Below are 22,305 nucleotides of genomic sequence, written 5' to 3' on the forward strand. Positions count from 1 at the left end.
AATGGAAATGCCGTGTGGCTAGAGCTTCCCATCGGGTAGACCTTCGCTTGGTGCAAATCTTGCGAGTTGACGTCACTTCGGCGACTTGCTTGTCGATGGGGCAACACAATACCCAGTCCTTGAGCGAAGGAAATCTGCGACACAGCCGGGAATCGAACCCGGATAATTACGTATGGCATTCCGTCGCGCTGACCACTCAGCTACCAGGGGCGGACATTCCTGATATGCAGCTTTTCGTATAAGTAGTAATTTCACGAATCCGCTTGTGGAATGACATTATTATTCGAAGTACATTTATTGGACAAGTACTATTTATAGAACCACTGGAGTGATCAGAAGTTTATTTTGTTTTTAATATTCGCAAAAATAACTCGAGAGGTGAACCGTTGGTTAGAATGAAAGTCAGTCATTCTGACATTCATTCCTAGTTCACACAACCGTGTGGAATAAACGATTTGTTGGGTACACTACGGCCACACTGGTGTCGAGGACAACTGTGAGTACTTCAAGCCAGCCGTGTTACGCCGGCAGTGTGATTAATTTCCTCGAAATAACTGATACTACCAGCCGCTTAGATGCGTGTGTTGCCACCTCTTCGACACATACATAGTAAACGAATTTCAAACAGAGTCACACAGTTCTTTAGTCACACACTTACACTCCCTCCCTACAGAATTATCCGGTCTCTTTACTGTACCTATATTACACTGTCATTGATAACACCTTCTGCTATAATAACGGCTAAGCAGTGTTAGGAATGAAGCAAGAAAATAAGTAAGATGTAACAGTATTACATTCTCAAGGAATCTGAGGCGGATCTGTGGCCATTAGGTCGCAAAAAGTCTTAGGGCGAAGAAGCGATATAATCTATTATACAGGAAACACGAAGCTGGACTAAAGTACCCCTTGCATCGTATCTGGTTGCTCTGATCGATGTGCGGAATTGATCTCGGAGAATCTGATATTATTACTGAAATTTCAGACCAGAATATTTTGCTTTCCGTGCTCTTTACTTGAAAGGCTTCCTCGAAGAGGTCTGCGCTATGAACGCTTGTAATCAGACAGTCTGGACGTGAATTCCATTCTCTAGGACAGTAGCTGAAAATTTTTCGCTTTCTCTTCTCGGGATCTGAAGAATGACAAGGGCCGTCAGTAACACAGCTTTACTGAGATTCTCTTTAAAGCTAAAATGGCTCTTTGTACAACGCATATATTCGACTTGAAAAGTGAAGTCGCCGTAATCCTTTGTCCGCAGTCTGGTCATACTCTCACACACTATTTATGAATCGATGTTGTGGGAGGAGAAATGGTATTACTCTGTAATCAACAAAATGAAAAGAATCGGTCAGCCTTACATCATACTTAATTTAACTGTTTTCTCCCAAAATTAGAAAGCACGGGAATACTTTTGCCTCCTCAAAGCGAAAGAAATTTAAAGGCAGTGGAACAGTAAACAGAAAATCGACTACAAAAGGACAGAGAGTTCAGGTCACCTTCCGTGTTGTCTCCTTGCTGGAGCCACTACCGCAAGAGCCAGAACCTGTAACTGCAGCAGAGGTATTAATGTGTTCAGTGAAATTCGCTAACGAGTGCTTTCGTATCAACCTCATACTGGTTGTGGACGTAACATCCACATTGACCTCTAGGTTTCGTTGTTTCACTGTCATGTAGTTAACGATTCCAGAAACTTATTGGATAATCAGTTATCTATAGTTACTGCCTTCGGGCGCCAGCTAGTGTCATATTTGAGCTAAAAACCATGGTATTTGTTCGTATGATGTTATGAAAAAGATGCACATTACTTCCTTTGTATTCGTTGAGCTAAACCGTTATAACTGGTTTTCGATTCCGTCCCACAGATGGCCGGAATACTTACGTTGATATCCAAAGAAGCTTATCACCAAATACCTCTACTGAAGCAAAGTTACTATGAAGACAATATTTGAGACATTTGTTTTCGCTTTTTACGCGAGAATAGTTTTAGTATCACCGTCAATTGTGAGCCAGCATCTTTACCCAGCGGCTAAGAATCGTAGAGCTATTCTTGAGAATTCACCGAAATTTCTTATACAAAGTAAAATTCTCAACAATATTATTATTCCTAAGCTGCGACATGGTCGCGAATAAAACAGTGACCCGAATATAGTATAACTTTCCTGTACCTTACGTCTTTGGTCACAAGATTGTTTGTCATCAGACTGCCCGTTTCGGTCTATAAAGACCATCTTCAGATCTTTCCAGAATGAGATTTTCACTCGGCAGCGGGGTGTGCGCTGATATGAAACTTCCTGGCAGATTAAAACTGTGTGCCGGACCCAGACTTGCTGGCAGAAGTAAAGCTGTGAGGACGAGGCATGAGTAGTGCTTGGATAGCTCAGTTGGTAGACCACTTACCCGCGAAAGGCAAAGGTCCCGAGTTCGAGTATCGGTCCGGCACACAGTTTTAATCTGCCAGGAAGTTTCATCTTCAGATCTGTTTAATACAAACATATGTACTGCAGTACTGATGACAAAAAAAAAAATTGTGACCATAGACGGAAAGTAAAGGAAAAAGATGATTGTTGGAAAATTTGAAGTTATATATTTGGTTGTAATGCTTCTGCTTAACATTTCTGAGACTGAAACACGTTTATCTAGTAATATTTTCGTGTGTTAGAGGTAAATTTTCGGTACATATTTTTTATTTATGATCAAATCATGTAGGCGAAAAATACTAAAAAGCACTCTTGGCGATATAACGTGTAGCCTATGTCTGGGTGCTATCTTGTGGTGTTTGGAGGTCTTGAAGTAGTGGACGAAACAGTTATATATTTTGCGACAAATTATTATACAGAATGATAGAACTGCGGTAAATTACGGAAATACAACGGCATAGTTTTCATCTGTGCAGCTCTTTCCATACATTCCGAGAAAAGTTTTCTAAGTTTATCAGGGACTTAACCACTGAAATGCCAAGGAAAATAAATAGTTTTCAAACTCTTATATAAGTCATCTAGAGCTACAACTAACAATTCGTTCACAAAATGGCCATTCTTAGATCGAAAAACTTTCAAAACAGTGGACCGGAGTGCATCAGTTTATCATCTCAAATGTTTTACATGGAGTCACCTAGGAGAAAGCGTTATACTTATCTAGCAATTTTAATTGTGCAGTTTACGTCAGTGTGTTTGGCGCAGAACATTGATCTGATAAAGGTAAATATTTACGATAAATCGGGAAGCGATGTGCTAATTTTGTCTGATGATACTGAAAGATGCTGGGCGAGGGTGATAATTTGAAGCCAGTAACGTTTTTTCAGGTTGTGAATTTGAAACAAATGTCGTTTACAAAACAATTTATAAGTTGTGGAAGTACATATCGATAAATGAAGTAGCGAAATAGCTGTTAGATCGTCCTTTGTTGATCATTAACGGTCATTTAATAGCTGTAGCTGTTCTTCATTTATCAAGACTAACGTAGTTTGTTTGTATGTGTTGTAACATCTCTATCAGCTTTTGCCGCACTTGAATTCAAAAGGAGCTGGTGTCATGTCTACGTCATGTACCGATGATTCTATATTTCGTTAATATCCCACACTGATTGCTGCTTTTTCCTTTAAGCAATTCAAGGGTATTTACTGACTGTAGCTTTGTTAAAATTTTCTTTACTTTTCTAGCTTTTAATGACCACAGAGATATTAACATGCTCTGCTCTACACTACTAGAAACTAATCTTTATCGGAACTATATGCAGTCATCATTTCTTCTTCCTTGTTTTCCTCTTACCTCCAGGATATCGAAAATTCTTGAAGTACTGCTGAAATATCTAGATGAAACTACTCTAGACAGAAATTAAGGACAAATTACAACTGAGAAAGTTTGTAGACAAACTGTGAAAAAGAGCAACATAAAACATAAAACATAAAAAAAAAACAAATTGGGAAATTTCAAGGATAGTTTGGTGAAAAAAAAACTCTATATGAATGAAATATACACAATTCGAAAGATGGTACGGGACTTTATTTTGAAGTCTTCTTCCCTTAAATCATTTATCTGTAAGAACTGTATTGAAGTTTTTTCTACTCACCAGGCGTATTTTGTTTCTAGGTATTTTCGTTACTCAATTTTATTCTAGATAGATTCCTAGATTTATGGATCGCAATTCTTTTATCATATAGCATGCAGGGAAAAAATGTTCCTAAAAACGATATGATTTCTCTCAAGTATTTGTTTTATTTCCGTGTATCACGGATGATTTACATGAGAAACTTAACTTTGGTGGAAAAGCAGTATGTTTGAGATGTTGCACTACAGTCACACATTGTGGGCATCTGAACCATAAAAAGTGCTAGCGCTGTCATGAAACGCAATTGACATAGAATAAAAGGAAATCTGTACGTACGATCTCCTAATTTGAAGTAGCTCACTTTACGGAACAAAGCATTACACAGCCCGTGTTGTGGTTGGCAGAAGAGCCAACACAGGTTTACTAAGGAGGCCGAAAAGCACGCGTTTTAGCTCACGCAGGCTGGCGTAAGGTCTGGAACATGACAAGGGAATCAGAATTGAGAAAAACGGAAGTAGCTGGTGGAATACTTAACTTTAATCCATCTATGACGAACGTCGCTCTTGACGATACATGGTTTACAATATCAATAATACGGATACTGGCACCTTGCTAGGTCGTAGCAAATGACGTAGCTGAAGGCTATGCTAACTATCGCCTCGGCAAATGAGAGTGTAGAAGTCAGTGAACCATCGCTAACGAAGTCGGCTGTACAACTGGGCGAGTGCTAGGAAGTCTCTCTAGACCTGCCGTGTGGCGGCGCTCGGTCTGCAATCACTGATAGTGGCGACACGCGGGTCCGACGTATACTAACGGACCGCGGCCGATTTGAAGGCTACCACCTAGCAGGTGTGGTGTCTGGTGGTGACACCACAGCCCGCGCAGTTAATTACCTCGGCCGTGAAGGCCAGTTACCAAATAGTGCAATAATGCGCAGTAGTAGCTCTAAGGGAGTAAATATTCCCGATTTATATAATATCTGTTGTATTTCGTTAGTATATAACTTTACACCTGCATCTAAACCCGGCAAACTATCGATGCTCTGTTGCGGAATTATCATATTTTACACTTTCTATTACATTTTCTACTAGCATAACCAAGAAAGAACCTATGGTTACCTCCACGTTCATTTTTTTAATTCTTACTTTACATTCACTGGCATTTCGCTACAAACGTTTTCGCTACAAACGTGATGGAGGAAGTAATAGTACTTGTATAATTCGGGAATTTTAAAAGTAATATTCTCTATGATACACGACACTCGTAGCGTGTGGCATTGAAATTGGATGGGCACCCTTTTGATCTTCTCTAGTTCCTCTATGAATCAGTCGCAACTACAGAACGGCGACCAGTACCCAGTGATTGGCTGAACGATACTTTTGGAAGATAACACTTTACACTATATTAGTGAGATTTCAGTGAATTACAATGGGCCATGGGGCACACCCGAAACTCTTTATACTTATGATATGCCGTTTCACGTCAAATCATAATGGATGTATATTCGTAATTTAAAACATATTTTTTGGAAATCTTGTTTTGTATTCTAGCTGCGGAATTATGGGAAGCGCTTATGTATTTTATACACGAGTGTGTGCTGAGAAGTAATGACCCCATATTTTTCATGTAAAAACTCTTAAGACCTTTAAAATAAAACAAACGTTACTAACATTCTACATCATTATTCTTCATATCTATGTATTTGTTTCACAGTATAGTCACCATGAAGACGAACACACTTCTCCCAATGAGAGGTCTGTTTGTTTATTCCGTCACTGTAGGACATGTGTGGAAACATCTTATGGAACCAAACTGCTGAGGTCATCGTTCCTTAAGCTTACACACTACTTAATCTAACTTAAATTAACTTACGTTAAGGACAAGATACACACGTAAGAGGGAGGAGTCGAGCTACCCCGCGCGGCCCATCATTACAGAATATTTGTTGACAGACGACATCCTCAGGTCTGTCAGCACCGCTTCATGACTATCAAAGATAAGTAATCGAAGATGGTCTTTAAGTTCCTTTGTCGAGGATGATCGATGACAGTCAAACAAAGGCGTTGAATTGTTGCGGATGTCGCAGGGCACTTGAGTGGTAATGCTGAAGGAGAGAGCGCTCTTTTGTGGACGAACTCTCCGATTTAGAACTCGACCATAGCACACTGTTTCAGACGCAGCGACATAGTTACGGTGCACACCGCCAGGTTGTGCTCTACAATTCCGAGCACCCTAGTGGCAGACGGCTGCAAATATGTAGGCATGGAGAATAATGTTTTGTTTAACAAGCTTTAAGAGTTTTTACATAAATTCGGCAAAGGCATTCCTTTTCCGCAAGTCCTTGTACAAACTCAGTCAGGATTTTATGTAGAGTGGTAGTTTTATACATACCGCATTATTCTTTAACAGGTGGCCTGGACGCGATGTCGGAGAACGTACCCTGGTCAGAAACTGGACTGTGGATAAACGCTCGTGTTCTTGCGCTTGCTGGTATGTGGAGACCGCCATGGATCCAACCAAAGTGGTACCTACTGTACAGAGCATGGGTGCTCTTCACGCTCTTCAGCTTCCTCGTTGCTCAGATTCAGGCCCTCTGGCACTTCTGGGGAAACATTGACAAAATCACCCATGACACATGTCTTATGATTAGCATAATTCTAAGTCTAATAAAATTCTTTAGCTTCGTTTTGAGACAAGAAGAATTTTTTCGCATGGTACAGAGAATAGACGGTATCAGCGCGGAACAAAAGAAGACTGGCGATTCAGAAACAATCTCTATCCTCGACGCATCGTACAGATCTGCGAGAGCTGTCACGCTGTACATGACTTTTCTGGGAGGGTCTATGCCCGGTGTCTGGGCTACAATTCCAAGTATCATGCGGAAGCTCGGCGTATTTCCACCGGAGAGGGAACTTCCTGCCACGGCCTGGTACTCCAGCAGGGACACGCAGACACCTTACTACGAAATACTCAGCACACTGCAGTACTTCAGTATGCAGTACAGTTTCTTCACTGCAGTGGGTCCAGACTTGCTTTTTGTATCCATGATAATTCACGCAGCTGGTCAACTGGAGGTTCTCAACTCTAGACTGAGACGTGTTGGGAAAATGAATGGAAAACGCTGCACTAGCAGTAGCAAACAGCAGAAAACTGAGGAGGAACTTTCGCTCGAAGTTTCCAGTGGCGAGGTGATGTGGAAAGATCTCTGCAGCTGCATCGAGCACCATCGGGACGTAATAGAGTGAGTATGCATTGCAAGGTAAATGTAAAATGGCCCCTTTTGATGAAATATATAGTCGCAAAATGTCTAAGTATTTAAACCGCATTCATAGTGACGATAAGTCAATTTAAAAATCTGCAAGTATTGGCCTACATCCTGCGTACGATTGCTTTTTCCTATTACAGGCTAATTAAAGGAGTTGAAAGACTTGTGAGCAAAACAGTCCTCCTTCAGTTCATGGGAGCTACTGTCATTATTTGCGTCACACTCTACCAAAGTTCTACGGTATGTTCTATGTCCATTAAACGATAAAATGAATTTTATTTTTGTCTTCGATACGCACACCACTGCACCTGGCACCCATTTGTATATTTAGGACTGAATTTCCTGTTGTAATTTTTGTAAATTATTCCATTTATAGAATACCGAGAACATTGCAGCGCTCTTGATGCTGCAAGGATACTTAGGACTCATCATGTACGAAGTATTCATGTATTGCTGGTACGCTGAAGATATATTATATCAGGTAAGTCACAACAACGCGTTTATAGATACGGTTCTTTCTGTCTAGCATGAGATTTTGATTCTTTGTAAATTTTCTTCCATCTTACAGCACAAAAAGAAATGTACCACTCTGAAATGTAGTCATAATATATTTTTAGTAAATATTTAAGTTCATTTCCGAGGATACAGATAAAAGTTTTTAATGTAACTTTATTCATATGAACATGAAGTGTGAAGTAAAATTGTTTCTTGCCTGAGATATTTCCTAGCAGTAATTCCTATTCGATTGCTTTGCTGTTGATTTGAGCTGATCGTTTGAAGCAAAATAAAGCGTAGGGGACGTTATGGTTCGACGTTCGCGCATCAGCATTTCCTGCAAGAAGTTTCCTGTGATGGCGAACTCACTGATGAGCTAAAAATTATACCGCTTGCTCAATACCGTATTGACAACAATACAGCAGCGGATGTAAGCAGCATGGATTCAAAAACTCCATCGTACGTTTCAAGTTGCATGTCCATCACAGGTCACGCAGTTTTCCTAAAGTATGCGCCAGTGAGCTATGGCGACGTGCTCATACACAGTAGTATCCCACGTGTTCCATCGGATTCAGGTCAGAAGACTTTAGTGGCCAAGAGATGAACATGACATCACCATCTGGCTCCTCAAACCACTGTAACACGATTCTGTAATTGTGACACGGACAGTCAGTCTTCTAGACGATTCTATCGCTATCCGGCTTGAGATAAGGCATGACAGGATGCAACTGGTTCGCAATAATCTTCCTGTAGTGCACAACCGTCACTGTGCATTCGATTCCTATCGCTGGTCCTGTGGAATCCCATGTGAATGTTCTGCATAGCATGATACTGCCACCAGCAACTTCCTTCCGCTGCGCGTAGAATTCTTTGATCAGTAGTTCGGCTGGCTGACAGAATATTTTAGCCCTATCATCGAGTTGTATCAATACACATGATTCACCCAAACAGGCAATTCGGCTGGTTGACAGAATATTTTAGCCCTATCATCGACATGTATCAAGACACATGATTCACCCAAACAGGCGGCACATTTCCACTGATTTATGTTCCATGCCCACTGACATCGTAACTGACGTTGTCGTAGAACCAACATGTGATCACGTAGAGGACCTCTGCTGCGGATCACCATATTTATTTAACAATGTCCACTGAACGATATGCTCCGAAACACTTGTGCCTGAAAGCTGTTAGTGTGCGTGCGGAATCGACGCACTGCTCAGAGTGCAGGGTACACACAGAGAACGAAGGTTAGTAAGCTATTCAAGACCCAGCAGTCCCATTACAGGGTCGTGTGTGCTCCGTTAGACGTGCAGATATCCTCACATGTTCTTACAAAATCTATTCATTAAAAATATTGACTTGTATGTTGTTTACAGCTCTATATGGCAGATTCATGGTGACTTGTCTGTCATTTCCTTAGTGTTCATAGTTACTGTGGTACTTCACATTACTGTAAGACACTGCACGGAATTCTAAATCGTTGCAATGGAAAAGAAGGGTCTCCACGAATTTGCGTTTGGCACATATTAGATCATATATTTATATGTTTGATATGTATCAACCGTTTTGAATTTTTCTTCAAACTTCATAGAGGCTCAATATCTGCCTCCAGTCTCAGGATAGTGGATTTTATGTAGCACATTCACTTCCCCTTGCGACTGCTGAGGATGAAGTATTCGTAACATTTCTTATACCTCCTCAACTGTTCGAGGTACCGAAATGAGATTTTGGCAAATGACAGCACTCAAAGACGAGAGTAATTTGCCACAGAGTTAACTTGTAGAACTTTTTTAACCAGGGCGAGATAGCAGACGCTATTTTTTTTCATTTATTTGTAACCTATACTGCAGTAGTGTTTAAGTTATCGACACCTAGTGAAAAGGTCATTTGCTAGCATGAAAATAAATATAAAATTTCTTCTCTTATATTGCTGAAAACTAATACAATCAGCTTATGTGTTAGATATTAACCACTCTGGTAGCCAGCTGCTTCTTTGATATGACCCTCTTTCCAGTATTCTGTCACAGCAGCCACTGCTAGTTGAGTTTGTGCAAATTATACTGTGTTTTTGAAAAGAGAAACAAAATTAAACCTTTCAATAAGAGGAATATAGTCACTTCTCACAAATAATGATGCCTCTCCGAATGAGAAGAGCCATACAGTTCAAACAAAAATAAACCACTATTTCTGTTATAATTTTGACGAGAGGATTTTTTTCCTGTTGTTCGTGTGAAAAATATGAAATAATTCGTTAGCAGTGCTGTACGATACTTTTCATACTGAAGTTGTGAAGTTCTTCAGCTGAAGTATCGTTTCCAGAATGAAAAGTTTCGTTCTGCAGCGGCGTGTGTGCTAACGTTAAATTTCCTGGCAGACAAAACGTGTGCAGGAACGTGACACCTGACGGTGTATGGCGGAGGGTACCTTGCATACGTCTATTTGTTCTCCCTTCGATCTCAGTCTCGTATTGTTCGTGGATAGAAAGATTGTCGGTATGCCTCTCCGATTTTATCCTCATGGTCTCTTCGCGAGATATACGTAGGAGGGAGCAATATACTGCCTGACTCTTCGGTGAAGGTATGTTCTCGAAACTTTAACAAAAGCCCGTACCGAGCTACTGAGCGTCTCTCTTGCAGTCTCCCACTGGAGTTTATCCATCATGTCCGTAACGCTTTCGCGATTCCTAAATGATCCTGTAACGGAGCGCGCTGCTCTCCGTTGGATCTTTTCTCTCTCTTCTATTAACCCTATCTGGCACGGATCCCACAACAGTAAGCAGTATTCAAGCAGTGGACGAACGAGTGTACTGTAACCAACTTGTTTTCGGACTGCATTTCCTTAGGATTCTTCCAATGAATCTCAGTCTGGCATCTGCTTTACCGACGATTAATTTTATATGATCATTCCATTTTCAACCACTCCTAATGTCTACTCCCAGATAATTTATGGGTTTAACTGCTTCACCTGCTGGCCTTCTATACTGTAGCTAAATGATAAAGGATCTTTCTATGTATTGCCGGGCGGACTGGTCAAGAGGTTCTAGGCGCTTCAGTCCGGAACCGCGCTGCTGCTACGGTCGCAGGTTAGAATCTTGCTTCGGGCATGGATGTGTGTGATGTCCTTAGGTTAGTTAGATTTAAATAGTTCTAAGTTCTAGGGCATTGATGACCGGAGATGTTAAATGTCATTGTGCTTAGGGCCATTTGAACCCATTTTGTTCCAAAATTCTACAACTGATCGACGTTACAGAAATTGGTCTATAGTTCTGCACATCTGTTCAACGTCCGTTCTTGAAAACGGGGATGACCTATGCCTCTTTCCAATCTTTTGGAACGCTACTGTCTTCAAGAGACCTACGTATTCTTGCGTATCACGTAATAAAGTGACGGAAGGCGTGCGAGCAAGCCACTGTATGAAACATGTGGCTCACTTCTCTGCAGAACTCCCGGCTTGCTGACTCCGCCTACTCATGCGGCTGGCCTGGCGCACCTCTAAAGCTGCAGCGAGCGTTGGTGATCGTCATCTGCAGGACGCAGAAACCACTCGGATTGACGGCCGGAAAATTCTACTACGTATCGCGAGAGACATTTGTCCGGGTAAGTGCAGCAGGGTAACCGAGCTGTGATAGTGGTTATATTAACGTAAGAGTGCAAAACACACTTAAAATAAGATGAAATTGTCGTTCGTAAGCAACATAAGAACAGTGCACAAACTCCATTTTTGTTTCACCTCGTTCTCTTTACGGGCAGTGCTTCGGTGTAGCAACATTGTTGCATTAATTAGAGATAAAACTCATCGCAGGTGACTTTAAAACTGTGTGACGGACGAGCATTTGAATCTCTCTGTCTTCTTCGGAAAGTGTAATACTTCAGAGCGAAACTTACTGACCAGCTCAAGACTTCATGTTTGCCGTGTTGATTGCATAGAACTCTCGCGAGCTAGATAATCCTTAATGCAGAAGGCAATGTCCACTTGAATACTGCTTGATATCTATTCGTGTTTCAACATTATTGGCATTTACAGCAGGTCAGATTACTTACTACTAGAGGAGTACAGTGGGATCGTTTAAGGGATGTTCACACTTACTTCATTCCGTCGCAGCCATCGGGTAGTTTTTTTAATTTTTCTAGGTCGTTATACTTCTGACGCGGTGCCCCAAGTATTCCTTTCTTGTGCCAACGTCTTCAAATCATAGTAGCACTTGCCACCTTAGTCTTCAGTTATTTGTTGGATGTATTCCAGTGTTTTCTCCTGTTATTTTTACGCTCTCCAGCCCCCTCTAGAGCCATGGACGTTATTTCGTCATGTTTTAACACATGTCCTATCATTCTGTCCCTTTTCTATTCATTGATCTTCAATATTTAATTTTTCGCCGATTATGCCAAAATCCTCTGATTTCTTATGTTATAAGGACACCTGACCTTCAACAATCTTCTCAATCATATCGATTCCCTTCTTTTCTGGTTGCCCATTATTCAATACCATGCAACGCTGTACGCCAAACGTATATTTTCAGAAACTTCGTCCTTCTGCCAAAGCCGGCATTTCATATTAGAAGGCTTCTTTCGCCCAGGAATACCCGCTTCCTCTCTTCTAGTCTGCTTTTTATATCCTCTTTCGTTTGTCCGTAACGTGTTATTTTGTTTCCGATACAGCTGAATTCATTCATTTTTTTTCTAATTTGTGATAAGCAGTTATGATGATAAGTTTTTCACTAGTCTGATTTCTTTTGGTCCCCCTCACTTCGTTCTCTTTGGTGTCCCCTCAGTCCATATACTGAGCTCATTAGACTGTTCATTCCACTCATTAAGTAGCGAACAGTCTGTTCGCTTTCAGCGAGGGTATTAACGACACTAGCGAGTCTCGCCTTTGGTACCCTTTAAGGTGAATTTTAATCCCACTACGGAATCTTACTGTTATTTCGGTCATTTGCTTCTTCGAGGCATAAACTGAACAGCTGGGGAGAAAGGCAGCATCACTGTCTTCCATTGCATTAATGTGAGATCTTCGTTTTTCCTCTTCCGCTGTTGTTGTTCCATCTTGATTTTGATTCTTATTGTTTACTACCCGTCTTTCCATATGGCTTACATCATCTTTCGAACATGTTGCACCATTTCACTTTGTTGAAACTTTTCTGAAGTATACTTTTCATTATCAAGGAAAAAGTAAGAACTGCCACTTTGTTGCATTTCGCATCCTAAAACCAAACTGATAGTTATCCAACAGAAACTCAGTTTTCTTTTCCGTACTTCTGCATATATTTATTCTGTGCAACTAAGATTAATGATGCACTGAGCTTAGAGTGTGATAGTTGCCTCACGTATGTGCCATTGCTGCTAAAGTGTTATGTGTGTCATATTTTTTCGGATGTGTTCTTGCATGTCTACAGTATCACACATTTTACATACCAACTTGAATAACTGTTTGGTGGCAACTTTTTCCTATCACATTACAAATTTCTAACGAGTCTTACCTATCCATTGGGCCTAACTTGTTTGTAAGTCTTCTAATAGTATGTGAAACACTGACTGTAATACAAGGTTTTCTATGTCTTCCATACGGACTCTCGTTTCTTATTCTACATGTCATCAGACAAGCCTTCTCGCGTTTAGCCGATAAACAACATTTACTTGAGCAGTGACTGATAATGAACACACTTCACTGATGAAATGTCTAGCCGACACGATAGTTAAGCATGTTCACCCAGAGTACTGAATTTTCATTCCTCAGAACTTGAAAGACATCAAGCGACATCCTCACAGAGCCACTGACGATAAAACAGACTTGCCGCGGTATTGCAACCAGCTGATAAAGGGATCAGGGCTGTTGAGGCTGAATTGCAATTATTTCTAAGTAGAATAATCGATCGTTCCACGTAGGCTCAAACCGCTTCAGCTACCTACGTAGTCCACAAAGGCCACTGACGAGTGTATAGTGGGTAGGTAGGTCTCGGTGTAATCGGTGAGGTTGGTTGAAGTTTGATTTTCAATGCGATTGTTATTGAAATGAAAAGAGACGATACCTGTCTACGTAGTCATAATTTACTGGAAAGTGGATACAGGCAATTTCCACAGGAAATCTATAAAATTTCTATGGCAGATATTGTTTTAAGACAATGTACTGTAAAGATGCATAAAATTTCCCTCAAAGATACCTAATGGTAAAATTCAGGGGAGCTAGTCGGTTATCTAAAATCATCGTGTAAAACAGGAGTGTTGGCATAAATAACTCGTTTTGACTCTCCACTCTGCTACTAGATGTGTCGAAACACGTCTCTTCGCACGTCAACCTTACCTAACGGCGCTCACCGGTCGGCTCCGTATTTACGTGGTTTGTAGTGACCAGATGCTGACATTCTGCAATAACCGTTGTGCAAAGTTGCTCTCGTGGAGGAAATAAATTCAGTAGCAAAGAACTGTTGCAACACATTTTTATACATTAGTTTTCTTTCCTAGAAATACTGTACCATTTTTCATTCCATTCATTTTCCATTCCAATTTTAGCGTTTTTCTCCACAAACTGCAGAACTACCCGCTTAATTTTCGCTCGATTTTTCTGATCGTCCTCGATTAATAGATACGTAATACGACACTCCTGGTAAGGATTTCAAGTAGCTCTTTCTTAATAATTTTAGAATTCCTTTTGTTGTCAACAAGTCTTCCCCTTTCAAGAGGTCTTTTGCTAATAAATATTCTGCTTCTTATCTCCTTCATTTAGCTTCCATTTTCCGTCAGTAAATTTTATAAGTATCTAAAAGAATGTTCTTGGTCCAAGCTCTTTCTTTCTAGCGAAACTTTGATGGAAATCTGATGTTCGGTTGTTCTCATTCATTTTTGGTCTATTCTACATTTATCCTCATTTAGTACTTTTAACTCGTTCCTGTCCATCATAAATTATTGTTGTCTCTTTGATTCAGTCAACATTGCATTATCATCTATGTATATAATTATCATTCCTCCTCTAACAGTCGCGTCTCTGGATTTTCACATAACTTGTCTCCTAACTTCTGAGCATAAATGTGGATTAGCCCTGCCCAACACTCCCCTTCCTTCCCTTGCGTATGGTTCTTGTATCAACCATCTCTCTTTCCACTGCACATATTTTTTACAATATCTCCTGAATGATACTTTTGTGAAAGGTTTTAAGCTCTTTTTCGCAATTACCAAAACAGACATGCATATCCCAATAAACTGTCAACACTGTTTATCTCATCTTTCTCAAATATCCAATAGCAACTCGTGTCCCTTTTACTTTCCTGAACCCAAACTGGTACTCCCATCTGATCCTCACTTTTACTATGCAGTTTTCTGAATAAATGAAGAAAAATGACCTTTGTATTGCTGGATACATCGCTAATTTTCCTGTAGTCTTTGTATTATTTGGTTGTGCCTTTCATTTGTAAAAGTATCTTGAATATTTTAGACTAGATCTTCAGGCCATACTCCCTCGTCTTGTATCCTTGTTGGCTGCCATGTTTTCAGTTTTATTTAGCGCACTCATCTGCTGATTTTTCTTGTACGTTTGATACCTACTTAACTGTTCTTCACATTACTTACAATTTACGTTGCTTTTCCAATTCTTCATAGTCATCGTACAGTTACTTAATCCATCCCTCTATAGCCTGATCACTTACTATTCCTAATTTTTAGCCAGCCGGTGTGGCCGTGCGGTTCTAGGCGCTTCAGTCTGGAACAGCGTGACCTGTACGGTCGCAGGTTCGAATCCTGCCTCGGGCATGGATGTGTGTGATGTCCTTAGGTTAGTTTGGTTTAAGTAGTTCTAAGCTCTAGGGGGCTTATGACCACAGATTTTGAGTCCCATGGTGCTCAGAGCCAACCTGATTTTTATTCAACCGTTTTCTTTCTATAAACTGGTGTTTCTGCCGTTTCCAACTTCCATTCATTTCTAACGTTCATCTTTACATCTCCACTCCCCTATCCTACGGCTTTCATATTAACATCTCTAATAGCACTCCATTCTTCTGGTACTCTGCTATTATCTGCTGAGCTTGCTCGTGTTCCTTTACCGTTCTGAAGGTAGTGCTTACGTCTTTCAATGTTGAACTAAGCTACATCTATTTATCTTTCCATTTGTCAGCTTTTTTCGTCGTAAGTTTGCCATCATTAAGATAAGACATGTATCGGATTTTGCCATTTTGATACTGCTTATGAGTCTTTAGTTCGTTATAATACAATATATTTTGTACATCACTTTATGTTTTGTGTGCATACAGTCTTCGGTCGTGGTTCTTAAACCAAGTGTTTGTAACCCAGACGTCAAACCGAAGGTTATTAGTTTCTAATCCCTTTACGTTTCCCCAAGTCCATATTCTTCATCTACATTATTCTCTGTTACTTTCCTTATTACAGTAGTTCAGTGTCGCGCCATTTACTCGCCCGGATCACTGTGCGTGTTAAAACGCCACTTCCGCGACAGGTAGGTATGTCGGCACCGTATCGATTGTTCCTGGCGAATTAACGATCTGTGTACCAGACTGCCTAGATGTGGTATTTAGGCTGTTTCCCACACACCAGTAAGGAAATAACCGTCTGGTACCTAAGCACCGAAACATGCAAACGTGCGAACATGCAAAAACATTCGCTCATTTTCATATGAATAACATCACACCCAGTCAGTTTGGGAACACATACTCCACCCCTGGGGCTAATGGGGAGGCCACAGGATGTACACCCGGCCATTCCTTCAATTTACCTTGCCAAATCTGTTCATAGCCCTGAGCAGACGTCTACGTTACTGATTTTGAAAAAGTTAACGTCGGGAAATAATTTCAGAAATAAAATTTTATGATGTGTAGAGACTTACTACATAAAAACTTACAGCATATAATAAGGTAGGAAAGGAGGCGGATTGAGTGCCCATTGGTATCAACATATTTGGAGCTGATATTATTGTGGTTTCTAAAATCATTAGGGGAAGTGGCAACAAAACGACTATTCACGTTGGTGTCTAGAATATATGAGTCTGGCGACATACCATCTGACTTTCGGAAAAGCATCATCCACCAAATTCCGAAGACGGCAAGAGCTGACAAGTGCGAGAATTATCGCACAATCAGCTTAACAGCTCATGCATCGAAGCTGCTTACAAAAATAATATACAGAAGAATGGAAAACAAAAGGGATAATGCGCTAGGTGACGATCAGTTTGGCTTTAGGAAAAGTAAAGGCCTGAGAGAGGTAATTCTGACGTTACGGCTAATAATGGAAGCATGGCTAAAGAAAAATCAAGACACGTTCATAGGATTTGTCGACCTGGAAAAAGCGTTCGACAATATAAAAAGGTGCAAGCTCTTCGAGATTCTGAAAAAAAGTAGGGGTAACCTATAGGGAAAGACGAGTCATATACAATATGTACAACAACCAAGAGGGAATAATAAGAGTGGACGATCAAGAACGAAGTGCTCGTATTAAGAAGGGAGTAAGACAAGGCTGTAGCCTTTCGCCCCTACTCTTCAATCTGTACATCGAGGAAGCAAAGATAGAAATAAAAGAAAGGTTCAGGAGTGGAATTAAAGTACAAGGTGAAAGGATATCAGTGATACGATTCGCTGATGACATTGCTATCCTGAGTGAAAGTGAAGAAGAATTAAGTGATCTGCTGAACGGAATGAACAGTCTAATGAGTACACAGTATGGTTTGAGAGTAAATCGGAGAAAGACGAAGGTAATGAGAAGTAGTAGAAAAGAGAACAGCGAGAAACTTAACAACAGGATTGATGGTCACGAAATCAATGAAGTTAAGGAATTCTGCTACCTAGGCAGTAAAATAACCAATGACGGACGGAGCAAGGAGGACATCAGAAGCAGACTCGCTATGGCAAAAAAGGCATTTCTGGCCAAGAGAAGTCTACTAATATCAAATACCGGCCTTAATTTTTTGGAAGAAATTTCTGGGGATGTACGTCTGGAGTACAGCATTGTATGGTAGTGGAACATGGACTGTGGGAAAACCGGAACAGAAGAGAATCGAAGCATTTGAGATGTGGTGCTATAGACGAATGTTGAATATTAGGTGGACTGATAAGGTAAGGAATGAGAAGGTTCTACGCAGAATCGGAGAGGAAAGGAATATGTGGAAAACACTGATAAGGAGAAGGGACAGGATGATAGGACATCTGCTAAGACATGAGGGAATGACTTCCATGGTGCTAGAGGGAGCTGTAGAGGGCAAAAACTGTAGAGGAAGACAGAGATTGGAATACGTCAAGCAAATAAGTGAGGACGTAAGTTGCAAGTACTACTCTGAGATGAAGAGGTTAGGACAGGAAAGGAATTCGTGGCGGGCCGCATAAAACCAGTCAGTAGACTGATGACAAAAAAAAGGGTATTGTGGTATTTAGTCCGACTGATGATTTAATACAGCTCTCCGCTTTTATCTATTATAGCTCTTTTAACCTTTTTCCATTTTTTCAAAGAGGCTGTAAACTACAGGTATTTCGACCTCCTAGTTCCAGTAAACTTTTAATGCTGCCCCACAATTTTTATCCCCCTCGCCCACCCAACATCTCCCTCTGTAAACAAGTTGACGATTCTTTGAAGTCTCATTATCAATCAGTCCAATCTTTTCATCAGCTGCTGCCAACCCATTAATTAAATTATCAGCATTCTTCTGTAAAATCGGATTTAATTTTTTTCTGTGCTTTCCCTATCTCACATGTACAAATATCACGATTCACTTCCACACAAGGCTGCAATTTCAGTAAATACGTTATACCATTTCAGTTTACATTCGTTGTAGACTATTCCTCTGTTCTCTCTTTTTTCTGCTAGATTACAATCTGCTCTCAATTCTGCAGTCCATTACGAACAATCACTACGTCAGGAAGTATTCACTAAACATTTCCACTACATGTGTTTGCTTTAAATCTACTATAAATTGTAAAAGCTGGCCTTGCTACAAACCTACAAGAATTTCTAAAAGTAAGACGAGTTCTATTACCTGTACGTTCGTTCTGTAGCCCATCTATCGAACTTACCAATGAAATGTTATTGTTGACAACTATTTAGTCACTGCTGTAGAGGGATTTTTCCCAGTAGAAAAACCGGATATACTTCGGCTACAATCTCACTACGTTTAAAAACATTGTTTCCTGTTTTGTCGGGGTCACGCCCAACTGGATTCACGAAGTTAATCATCGCGTATAGTTCTCGACTTATAACAATTTATGTAATGTTATGTCTCTAATCTATGGAATTGAGCTCGTTTCGTACATATGTAAGGGGTGTGCAGAAATCTACAAGTTTACAACGGTCATATAAATTTTATTTCCCAATCACAAGTTTTATTTTGCAGGAGAAAAACGATGTTAAGTTTCATCCACAAATGACTGTAGAACCGTCGTAGTAACCTTATGAAACTGTGTCAATGACAAGAGTAGTTTTCGAAGGTTGGAGAACGAGTTCAGGCTACCAAGTATGCGTGGTATCTACGTGGATATGGATGTAGATGTAGATGTAAGTGTGGAAGTGGCGGTGGAAGGCTGCGTGATATCCGACAACTTGGAAAAAAGGGCTTTCTGAGTTTGTGCCCAAAGTAGTCTTGTTTTGTCCGCAGCTTTCGGTCGTGTGGTAGCGTTCTCGCTTCCCACGCCCGGGATCCCGGGTTCGATTCCCGGCGGGGTCCGGGATTTTCTCTGCCTATTGATGACTGGGTGTTGTGTGATGTCCTATGGTTAGTTAGGTTTAAGTAGTTCTAAGTTCTAGGGGACTGATGACCATAGATGGTAAGTCCCATAGTGCTCAGAGCCATTTGAACCTTTTTTTTATTTTGTAGTCTTGTTTTCTTTTTCATGTCGTCGGTCTTATGAATGGTTCCGTGCTGCTCACCACGAATTACATTCGTTTAACAACCTCTTCATCAAAGAGTACCACGTGCACCCTAGCTTCTCAGTAATTTTTGGTATATGTTCCAATATCTGCCTTGCGGTACTCTACTACTATGGGAGTTATCCGCTGATGTCTTAGCACATGCCTATAACCTTGTGCCTTCTCCTCGGCATTTATTTTCATATGTTCTTTTTAAGTCCAAGCCCGCTTGGTGGCGGAGAGGTTCTACGCGCTACAGTCTGGAACCGCGCGACTTCTACGGTCGCAGGTTCGAATCCTGCCGCGGGCATTGATGTGTGTGATGTCCTTAGGTTAGTTAGGTTTAAGTAGTTATAAGTTGTAGGGGATTGATGACCTCAGAAGTTAAGTCCCATAGTCCTCAGAGCCATTTGAACCATTCTAAGGACGAAGTTTAATATTAGTAGACTTCGTTTGGCCCGTAATGCCTTCTTTACCTGGGCTAATCTGTTTCTTATGTGTTTCTTGCTTCAACCATCGTGTGTCATTTCGATATCAACGTAGAAGCAGTCCTTAACTGCGTCTACATCGAGGCACCCAATTTTGATGTCAAGTTTATCCGTAATCATATTTCTGCTGCTCCTCATTACTTCCGTCTACTTCCAATTTCCTCTCAGTCTATATTCTGTACTAATTAGACCTGGATTCGTATAGTTCTTCTACGCTATCACTCAGGATAGGAAGGTAATCACCGAATCGTATCATCGATATCCTTTCATATTTTTGATCCCTTCGATTGAAAATTGAACAGTAAGGGTGAATCACTTCAGCCCCGTCCCACAACATTTCTAATGCGAGCATTTTGTTCTTGGTATTCCATTCTTATAGGTCGCACGTTCTAATAAGAAGACTTAGCAATAATGGAAGAACTGCTTCTGTGGTGCACTTACCTTTCCGATAGCCAAACTACTCGTCCTCTAATAGAAACTCAGTTTCCAGCTACGAGGATATCAGTTACAAATCTTCAAGCTGATTTCGAGTTTCATGGAATTGTGGCTATATATTCAAAATCCAATGAGAGCAACCTGACACAGCTACAAGTGACGAATCCTGGAATGTGTGTTCCAACTGTTTCAGCCAACATTTCAGAACCTGGAAGCCAGATTTATGTTAGAGTGATGTAAGTGTTATTAGCTTCCGATGCATTATGAAGAGAAACAGACTGTATCAGCTCGTTACTAGGATGGAACAGCAATACAAACGACGAGCCAGATCGCAGGGAACAGATTTGTGAATGGGTTCAAGGCATGGACATACTTAGGCTAGGATTTACTGCCAGCAGTGTTTGATCGGATAAGGCATAAACCAAATTAAACAGAACAGTGAATCTGTACAATTGTTTCTACTTGGTTGCAAATAATCCTTACATTACAATTGAAAAACTCTGTATTTTCATCACGTGCTCCGGCTTGTCTTCCAGAGGTTTCATTGGACCTTTTCGTCCTGAATTAGCTGAAACTGGAGAGAAAGGACTCATCACTGCTTCAGTGCTTGCTGATGTCTCCTTCCTGTTTCAGTATGTACGACAATGACAGGTTTCCTTATAACAAAATGCCCCCACAGCAGTGTCAAAGGAATTTGCGAACGCATTGCTGTGGTAATGTTCCACAAGATAGTGTGGGACATAGTGGTCCAACAGTTCTCTGCACGTTCACCAGAGCATACGCTGCTCGATTTTTCCAGTCTTTTGTTATCTGATGAAGTGAACCGTCATAGACCATGCAGAGAGGACTCACAACTAGTTGCGATACAAGCGGTTGGTGCAATAAATCTGCTCTGTAATTTGTTGCACTTTACGGATTCTTTCGTGGCTCGTACTTTTAAATGAATCGGTGCAGACATCCAACTGAACCTATCCTTTCTTCTCCATTCTGAACATCGTGTTTAACCAGACTTACGTTTGTAGGTGTGAGTTTAAAGTGTGTGTAAATTTTTTGACGCACTCTGTAAAGTATTAGAGACGTAGGTGTCACAAAAATTTCCGTATTTTCATGCGAGTATTCTCTGTTACAGCCGCAACCATGGGTGATCTTTCTTTATTAGAATTGTTGTTGTATTAACTGTGTTACATTAAAGAACGACTGCACACAAAAACTGTTTGTGTAGAAATAAAGAGAGAATTTTAGAGCTAAGAATATACATTCCTATACATGCTTGTCTTGATTTTATTTTACTACTTGTTTTAACGAAAGAAAACAGTGCTAGTTCAGCTCACCAGGAACGAATAGTTTTCTCTATTTTCGGCTACTTTAGCTTGGAGTGTTAATGTATTTGTTGTTTCGTGTGTCATGTTTCAGTTGATGAGTGCTTCGTACTCTTACTACGCTCTCCTCCGCCAGGTTAATGACAAATGAATGGAAAATACGTATCACCACACGTAACTAGGTGGCCAGAACAGCGGTAAAACCATCTCAATAACGAACAGTGTACTTCAACCCAACATTGATTGTACATCGGTATGGGAACAATAAACATACATGGAAATAGTCAAATCGATTAGCGTAACTGACTCGAAGAACTTTTTCACTTCATTTCTATGTGCGTTCGATCACAGCACTTTTCGTTTTATTATGAAAAGGAAACAATCAAGTAACTGTAAATTCAGAAGTATATTCTGCACTTTGTAAGTACTTC

At 40.6% G+C, this 22,305-nt stretch overlaps 1 protein-coding gene across 1 annotated transcript; it reads left to right on the forward strand.

Annotated features, from left to right (window-relative positions):
* Nucleotides 1-6,467: 6,467 nt before the first annotated feature.
* On the forward strand, nt 6,468-22,037 carry LOC126282281 (odorant receptor Or2-like). The gene is made up of 5 exons (XM_049981934.1): nt 6,468-7,285; nt 7,450-7,549; nt 7,686-7,790; nt 11,248-11,403; nt 21,969-22,037. Exons 1-5 carry the CDS (start codon nt 6,468-6,470, stop codon nt 22,023-22,025), a joined length of 1,236 nt encoding a protein of 411 aa, XP_049837891.1. The 3' UTR covers nt 22,026-22,037.
* The last annotated feature ends 268 nt before the right edge of the window (nt 22,038-22,305 follow it).

Source organism: Schistocerca gregaria, chromosome 7 (genome assembly GCF_023897955.1).
Source record: "Schistocerca gregaria isolate iqSchGreg1 chromosome 7, iqSchGreg1.2, whole genome shotgun sequence".
NCBI lineage: Eukaryota > Metazoa > Arthropoda > Insecta > Orthoptera > Acrididae > Schistocerca > Schistocerca gregaria.